This window comes from Arachis hypogaea, chromosome 14 (genome assembly GCF_003086295.3).
Source record: "Arachis hypogaea cultivar Tifrunner chromosome 14, arahy.Tifrunner.gnm2.J5K5, whole genome shotgun sequence".
Classification (NCBI taxonomy): Eukaryota; Viridiplantae; Streptophyta; class Magnoliopsida; order Fabales; family Fabaceae; genus Arachis; species Arachis hypogaea.
In genome coordinates this window covers 138,824,346-138,833,891 of record NC_092049.1, presented here as the reverse complement: position 1 = coordinate 138,833,891, position 9,546 = coordinate 138,824,346, and the positions used below count along the sequence as shown (strand labels likewise).

At 31.2% G+C, this 9,546-nt stretch overlaps 1 protein-coding gene across 1 annotated transcript; it reads right to left on the bottom strand.

Annotated features, from left to right (window-relative positions):
• Positions 1–7,631: 7,631 nt before the first annotated feature.
• On the bottom strand, positions 7,632–9,546 carry LOC112744584 (phenolic glucoside malonyltransferase 1-like). The gene has a single exon (XM_025794254.3). The coding sequence runs from the start codon at positions 9,228–9,230 to the stop codon at positions 7,770–7,772; it is 1,461 nt and encodes a 486-aa protein (XP_025650039.1). The 5' UTR covers positions 9,231–9,546; the 3' UTR covers positions 7,632–7,769.

Genomic DNA, 9,546 nt, shown 5'->3' with positions numbered 1-9,546 from the left:
ATTTTTTTCTTAAATTATTTTTCATTATATATTAAATAATTATTAAATAAAATAAATAAGTTCGTCATTTAGTGTTTCGAATATGTTGAGATTTTTTTAACGGTTTAAAACAATAATAACAAAGTCTTGTCCTATTAACTATAATAGACTATATGAATTAAATATGTTATTAAGTTCTATCATGTATTATATCTATAAAAAGACCGTTTACATATAGATCTCGTTTGATCACTTTTGAATGGTTTTTTTAGTAGGGATAAAAACAGGTCAGATCAAACTTTATTCTTAATAAACTTAACATGTCATGTAGTTAAATTGGCTTGAGCCTGACCTATAATCTGATATAGACTTTTTTTTAAGTACTAAATTTGACTTGTTATTCAGTTTGGCCCGACTTAACGTCTGTTAAAAGGTTTGATAATTTTTTATTACAAAAATAAAAATATTATTTAAAAAAATCATTTTTTAATAAAAATATTTATATGAAAATTCATGGAGGTAGTAGAAACCATGACAAGGAGTAAGGTTAACATCGTGTGCCTACAAGAAACAAAATGAGTTGGTGCGAAAGTTAGGGAGTTAGATACTTTCGGATTCAAACTATGGTATACAGGAAATATGAATAATAGGAATGGAGTAGATATTATCGTGAATAAGCAGTAGAAGAAGGACGTAGTGGATGTCAAAATGGTGGGAGATCAGATCATTTCTATCAAACTTGTGGTGGAATGAGGTACTTTTCATGTGATTAGCGCCTATGCACCGCAAGTGGGTTCGAACGAGCAACACAATATAAGGTTTTGAGAGGATCTAGAGAGTTTGGTTCAAGACATACCTTCTGGAGATAAGATTTTTTCAGGAGGAGATTTAAATACATGGCCATGTTGAAAGAGAAGTGACTATGTATGGAAGAATCCAGGGAAGCCATGGTTTCGGGGTGGTCAATATCGAGGATAAAACTATTTTGGACTTTTTCTCAACCTTTGACTTTTTCATTCCTAATACATGTTTTAAAAAGAGAGACAAATATCTTATAACCTATAAGAGTGGCATGACAAACTCTCAAATCGACTTCTTCTTATTGAGGCGAGTCAAAATTTTTTTGCATTAATTGTAAAATTATTTTTGGAGAAAGTTTAACAATACAATATAGGATGCTTGTCATAGATTTTCACGTTGAGCAAAAGTTGAGAAAAAGACATCATACGAAGAACCCAAAGACGAGGTGATGGCAGATGAAAGGTGAGAAACAAAGAAACTTCCTAAGACGGATAGGAGAAGAAGCAAAGTGGGATGGGAATGAAAGTGCGGAGGAGATGTGGAGGGAGATGACATAAGTTATTAGAAGAACAGTAAAATAAAGTTTTGGTGAATCTAGAGGGATAGGACTAAGAGACAAGGAGTCCTGGTGGTGGAATGCAAGTGTACAAGAAAAGATAAAGGCAAAAAGAGAGTGCTTTAAAGAGTGGTATTTGTGCCGTAATGCAGATAATTAGAAAAAATATAAGGTGGCTAAGAAAGAGACAAAAGTGATTGTAAGTAAAGTAAGAATAAGAGCATATGAGGGTCTTTACTAGTCTTTAGGCACGAAAGAAGGAGAAAAAAGTATATATAAAATCGCAAAGAGTCGTGAAAGAATAACAAGAGACTTGAATTAAGTTGAGTGCATAAAGGATAAAGATGGAGAGGTGTTGGCTCAAGAGGAGAAGATCAATGAAACGTGGAAGAGATACTTCTACAAGTTATTTAATGAAGGATAGAAGACTCTTTCTCGCCTTAGTCGGTTATGCATGAGGGAAGAATATCAAAACTTTGACTACTATCGAAGGATTCGAGGCTTCGAGGTAAAAGAGACTCTAAAGCAAATGAAAAATGGCAAAGCAATAAGACCTGATAATATCCCGATTGAAGTTTGGAAGGGCTTTGGAGAGAAAAATATCAGTTGATTAACCAAGCTTTTTAATGAGATTTTAAGATCAAAGAAAATGTCAAATAAGTGAAAAAAGAGCACTTTGGTACCTATTTACAAGAATAAGGGTGATATACAAAGTTACAAAAACTATAGAGGGATCAAGCTTATGAGCCATACCATAAAGTTATGAAAAAGGGTAATAGAACGGAGGTTGAGACAAGAGATACAAATAACAGAGAACCAATTTGGTTTTATGCCAGACAGATCCACCACTGAAATGATATACCTGTTAAGAAAGATGATGGAGAGGTATTGTAGTAATAAAAGAGATCTTCATATGGTGTTTATTGATTTGGAAAAAGCATACGATAGGGTACCAAGGGAGGTCTTATGGGAGGTTTTAGAAAAGAAGAAAGTCAGGATCACATATATTCGTGCAATTAAAGACATGTATGATGGGACTACAACTAGTGTGAAGACTCAAGATGGTGTGATAGTGGAATTTTCTATTAGTATAGGATTACACCAAGGATCATCCTTAAGTCCGTATCTTTTCACATTAGTCTTGGACGTACTCACAGAGCATATCCAAGAGCCTGTGTTATGGTGCGTACTTTTTGCCGATGATATCGTCCTTTTTGGGAGAGTCAAGGAAAGACCTAAATAAGAAGTTGGATTTATGGAGATAACCTCTAAAAGTGTATGGTCTGCGCATAAGCCGTAGCAAGACGGAATATATGGAATGTAAGTTCGGTCTGCGAAGGAAAACCCTAATATAGAAGTGAATATTGGAGAAAATAGCATATGAAAAATTAAAGTTTTAATTATCTTGGATGCATCATACAGGATAATGGAGAGATTTAACAGGATGTAAATAATAGGATCTAAGCAGATTGGTCAAAATGGCGGAGTGCGCCTGGTTTATATGTGACAAAAAAGTGCCTTTAAAACTTAAAGGTAAATTCTATTGCACTGCTATCAGACCGACTATGCTTTATGGTACAGAGTGTTGGGCAGCTTAAGGGGAGTACAAACATAAGCTAAGTGTGGCAGAGATAAAGATGTTGACTGTTGAGATGGATGAGTGATCATACGCGATTAGATAGAATAAAGAACGAAAATATAAGAGAAAGAGTTGGAGTAACACTTATTGTGAAAAAGATGGTAGAATCGCGTCTCAAGTGGTTTGGATATGTGAGAAGAAGACCAACAGAGCACCCAGGAGGGTGGATGAGATGAAAGATGGACAAGGGATGAAAGGCAGAGGAAGACCTAAGAAGGCCATCTATGAGGTGGTCAAACAAGATCTACATGTAAACAATCTCTCTATTGACATAATACATGATAGAACTCAATGACATCGTTTGATTCATGTAGCCGACCCCACCTAGTGGAATAAGACTTTGTTGTTGTTGTATTAAATTTAACATAAAACAATATTTATCTTATTATAAATATCAAAATTAAAAATAAATAAATAATTAAATAAATTTAACATTAAATAAATATTAATAATATATTTTTAAAACTAACCAAGTAATTAATTATTAAGTTAAAACTGAATTTTCTAAACAAAAATAAAATTATTTTTTTTATCAAAAATTAATTAAGATAAGAAAGAATGTTATTTATCTATTAATTAATATTTTTTAAATTAATAATATATCAAAATTAAATTTTAAAAAATATATAAATATAATATTTAATTATTTTAAAATAAAGAGAAGAAAATATTTCAATTAATTTTTTATTATTTTAAATTAATATACTTTTTAGTTTTTATACATGGGTCTAATTTTTTTTGGATACTTATATATAGGGATAAGTATTGATTTGGTCTCTAACGTTGAAGGTTAGAATTGAAACCGTCCCTAATGTAATTTTTTATTTAGAATCGTCCTTAATGTTGCATTTCATTTTAAAATCGTCATTTATAATAAATTTTTTTATAAATGACAAAACTACCCTTTTTCTACCATTTCATTCTTCTTGTTCTTCTTCTTCCATTAACAAAATTCAATTACAAGAATTAAAAATACCCAAATTCATCTTCAATTATAAAAATAAAAAATCTATAAATTTAATTACCAAAAAATCAAATACAAGAATAAGACTAAAAATTAAGGAGAAAGAAGAAATCCAAAAACAAAAGAAAAGCAACAGGAATCCAGAAATTTAAAAATAAGAACAAGAACAAAACCAACAAATTGGGAGGACCAATATATTTATAAAAATCACAGCACATGATAGTTGACACAAAAGTTAGGCAAACTTACATCACCTGATCACCAAAAGAAACAAAAAAAATGGCCAAATCCATTTCCAATGTCACTCATGAATCCCATAATCTGAAACAGAGTTGCATTGGAGCAAACTCCTAGTGATTTTGGATTGCACAATACCACATCAGCCTTTCCTTGCCTTCGCAAAACCTATGTTGTTAATTAAAAGATTAGACAACATGATTTTTCAGCAAGACATGAATGCCATGTATGAGATTATTGTATTCCAGTCTTACCAAATTTTGAAGGAAATTAAACAAGGTTATAGAGAGACTTGTAAATATCAAACACAACAATATGAAGATCTCCCAATTTATGCAAATCCTGTATTTAAAACAAAACACCATTGAATGGTTTTACAAGTTTATGGTATTTTTCAAATAGTTGTCTTTGTTTGTAGAGAAACAGTAGGAGATACCTTAACAAAACTTGAGAATAATCTAATTAGGTATGAAAAATACTGGTCAATAAGAAATGAAGGAGGAAGAAGGAAGTTGGTTATAGTAGAAGCTGAGGAGAAAGCAGAAACAGAGGTCGAAGCAAGAAGTAGAAGCGGCGAGGAGCAGCGGCGAGAATACGGCGGTGAGGAGCAGCAGTGCAGAAGCAGAAATTCTCTTCCTGGCTCGCGACGGCGGCTCCAAACTTTGCCGGCGGCGTCCCCCTCCCCTTCCCCCTTTCCCCTTTTACTCTCTGCCCCGCGCGTCCTTTCCCCTTTTCCTATCTTCCCTCCCCGTCGTATCTTTACTTTTTTTATTTTATCTTTTTTAATAAAAAAGACGTTTTATAAAAAAGGATATTTTTGTCATTTAAAAAAATTTATTAAAAATGACGATTTTAAAATAAAATGCAAGAGCAATTTTAAATAAAAAATTATATCATGACGGTTTCGATTCTGACTTTCAACGTTAGCGATAAAAACAATACTTATTCCCTTATATATATGATTTTAGTTTTCAAAATATAAATATATCAATATTTAATAAAATTTATTTTGGTATATTTTTATCCTCACAACCAAAATTCTTTGGGTCATGGATAGAATTCGTCAATTTTTAAATGATTATTATTTAGGGCAATTCACCTAAATAAATTGTTTCACTTTTAAAATTATGTAAATGCATTGTTTCCAAAACGAAGACGTAAATACATTGTTTCATATATCTATAGAAACCGCTACTGGTAGTAGCGGTTTACACAAACACAGAATCCGCTGTTGCCAGCCGCGGATTACGTTGAGTTGTGGCAGCATGGAACCGCTGTTGACTGCCGCGGTTTCTGTATGATTATGATTGGTCATAAACCGCTACTGCCAGTAGCAGTTTATGTGCATTGGGATACGTGTATAAACCGCTAGAGGCAGCAGCAGCGGTTTATGTTGAGTATGAAAACAAATAGTAAAACTAATTTTTATCTAAAAAAATAATTACAAAACAAATAATTAATAGTATATACTATTTAAATAATATACAAATTAAAAAATTTAATTTATCATTCCACAATATAATTTAAAAAATATAAATATGCATGTAATAAATTTTTTATTTGTATTTATTATTAAAAGTGAGACCAAATTATAAATAAAAAATACAATACTCAAAGTATTAAATTATATAAACCAAGACTAATTTTTTTATTCTCATCTCTTTTAAAATTTATAAATAATAAAATAATTTATTTTTAGCCAAAAGTTCACTAAATCATATATTTTTTTCTTTAAAAATCATTTCATTCTCTTTTATTTATATCAACCATACAAAGGAGATTAGGAGAGTTTGGAACATGGGTTGTGTTCTTTGCTGTTGATTTGCAATTGAGGTTCTAGCTAAATAATTTTTTTTTTATTGTGCAACTTTTTTGTTTTATGCCAAAAAATAAAAATTATTTGTATTTTATAGTTGATTGATTGGATAAATAATAGTGATAGCATCATAATTTTGATGAATAAAATAAAAAATATAAATATGCATGCAATAAATTTTTATTTGTATTTATTATTAAAATGAGACTAAATAGCAAATCAAAGAGTGACAGAGTACTCAAATATATAAACTAAGACTAATTTTTTTTATCTTCATCCCTTTTAAAACTCATGAATGATAAAATAATTTATTTTTAGTAAAAAATTCACTAAAGCATACATTTTTTCTATAAAATAATTTTTTTTATCTTCATTCCTTTTTTTATCTTCATTCCTTTTAAAAATCATGAACTTTTGGTTAAAAATAAATTATTTTATTATTTATAAATTTTAAAAGAGATGAGAATAAAAAAAATTAGTCTTGGTTTATATAATTTAATACTTTGAGTACTATTGTATTTTTTTATTTGTAATTTGGTCTCACTTTTAATAATAAATACAAATAAAAAATTTATTACATGCATATTTATATTTTTTAAATTATATTGTGAAATGATAAATTAAATTTTTTTATTTATGATATTATTTAAATAGTATATACAATTAATTATTTGTTTTGTAATTATTTTTTTAGATAAAAATTAGTTTTACTATTTATTTTCATACTCAACGTAAACCGCTGCTGCCTCTAGCGGTTTTCACACGTGTCCCAATGCACATAAACCGCTACTGGCAGTATAGTAGTTTATGACCAACTATAATCACACGTAATCCGCGGCTGGCAGCAGCGGATTCTGTGTTTTGTATAAACCGCTATTGATATATGAAACAATGCATTTGCGTCTTCGTTTTGAAAACAATGCATTTGCGTAATTTTAAAAGTGAAACAATTTATTTATGTGAATTGCCCTATTATTTATTAAAAATAGATATTAATTAACTATAAATTTAATTTTGATGTATTAATATTGTAAAATATTTTACACAATTGTATAATCACATCTATTTTTTATGATCATTTATACGATCAATGTAAAAAGTGGTTATTTTTACTGATGTGCCATTATGTAATTAAATACAGATGTAAAATTATTTTAGACTAATAGTGCATCAAAATCAAATTCATAAATTATTATTATAAAATATTAACCATGATAAATATATACTAAAATTAGATACTAAAATACACATTGTAATATAAGATATATATTAAAAATAAATAAAATTATACATATGTTGTACATAAATATATATAGATTAATTTTAACGTATAAATAATATTTTTAATAATATATATATATATATATTTTTTTTTTTTGAATATATAACATATAAAATAATGCTATATAGTATTCATATAAATCAAATTAAATAATTTTAATTTATTGGGGTAAAATCTATATAGAAAATCTCCACGCGGATCATATCATTCAATCCGTACTGTGCAATGTGCTGCTTATGATAATGGTTACAAACAAGTCAAACAAATCTTAGAAAGTCACACATACATTGTATATGATAGGTTGATGCGTTGTCGTCTCAGGCATGAAAGCATGAACTGAATAAAAAACATTGGAAATTCCAAGAGAAATCTTTTACTCATTTCTTATTCTTTTAAAAAAAGAACAACAATAAAATACTGCTGGCTCAAACTCATTATCATCAGGACCTAATTTAGTTGATTAACTAAGTCCGATAACAATCACTAATCAAACAATTAATCATCTTCAAGTCCTTCACGAAACAAAGTCCGAAACAGATCCATCACCTGCTTGTTAAGAACAAGACCAACCTCGACCCCACCTTCATTGCCATCACTATTCTCAGCCAAACCCATCGTTAGACCTCTATCAATCGAAGCTATCTCAACTTTTTCAGGTTTTCCCCAACCAAAATCAATACCATAAACACCAAACCTATTGGAACCAGCAATACCAATTATTTCAACTCCTTCTTTAGCCATATTCATGTACTTATCAAACGCTGATGCTTCTACACCACGAAAACCTTCAATACCCAACATTTTTGTCGTCTTGTAAATTCCCTTAGCGACAAGAACCACTCCATTTTCTTTAACATAGTCCTCTGGTTTTGCATCCACAAAATTACCCCACACACAGTTACCACAATAATTTTCAGGTATTGGAGGCTCTAACCTCTTCCTACAATCACCAGTGAAAGCGAACCCGAATTTTTGTCTCTCCTTAAAAACTCCATTAATCGCCTTAGCGATACAAACCAAGACATAGCTGCATGTTAGAACAAAAGTAGAAAGAGTACTAGGTGGTGTGTTTGTAGATTCTTCATCATTACCGTTATTAACGTTGCTGTTCCAATTGGACAACACCTTTTTCTTCACCTTCTCCAAATCTGAACGCGTGAGCTTGAACGTTGCACGAACCGAGTCCTTCACCTTGGGTTCGAACGGTAGAATCTTCAAGCTTTTCTTGATGTTGTTCTCATCAGGGAACATTTTGGACATGACATCCGACCAATGGTTCAATAACAAGAGTCCAACATCCTTTGGATCTTTGATAACTTCTCTATCAAAGAAAGGCTCGAATTCGCGAACCAAAGTGGGTGATTCTTTCTGTTCTTCTTCAAGGCTTTGACATATGGAAGCCCATGCTTTGATGAACATGGTGGAAGATTTCCCATCGAGAGCAGCATGGTGGGTGCTGATTCCGATGCTGAATCCACTGTTCGGGAAGAGAGTAATCTGAAGAGACATAAGAGCAGCACGAGATTCCAGTGTTTCCAGTTCTGGTACAAAGCATCGAGTTTCAGAAGCTTCACGCGGTGAGTTATAGCCCAAAAGATGGTTGAAATCTGCATCGGATTCTGCTATGAGAAGTGAAACACCATCACCAAGATTGTATTGAAGAATTGGTTTATCTGAATGAGAAGGCCAAAGTAGGTTTCCAGCAAGAGGGAGGAAGTGTTGGAGGGTAAGAGAGAGCGAGGTTTTGAGCTTGGGAAGCACATGTTCGATGAAGAAAGATGGAGGAGAGTGAAGTTTGTAGAAGAAGACACGCTCAACGGGGTGGAAGCGAACCCAGAACAAGTCAAAGAAAGTGAGAGGTAGAGAAACAGTAACACCGGTTGATGGCGTTGGTGGTGGAGAAACTGTGTATTTGTCAAGGATTTTGATGGAGATGTTGTTGTTAGAAGAAGCCATGGATGATGATGATGATGGTGGAAATTTGAGAAACAGAGGAAAAATGTATGGTATGGTTGGGCGGCCTGCAATGGCGGTTATAATGGATCCCTTTTTGTAGAATAATGTGATTGGAATGTGATGAGAAAGCTCATTATTATATGAAATACGAGGAATGCTAGTCCTAATCAGTTTTGTGATTTGTATTCATTAATTAGTTATTATTAGTATTTTTAAGGATATGAGATTTCATCTAATTCGGTGAGATTATTCATTTTTCTTTTACTGATTAAGTATCAACTAAATTTTAATAAAAATACTGACTTCTTAGACTTTT

Excerpts from the sequence above, each read along its gene's own strand:
- LOC112744584 (XM_025794254.3), bottom strand. The coding sequence starts at position 9,230 with ATGGCTTCTTCTAACAACAACATCTCCATCAAAATCCTTGACAAATAC.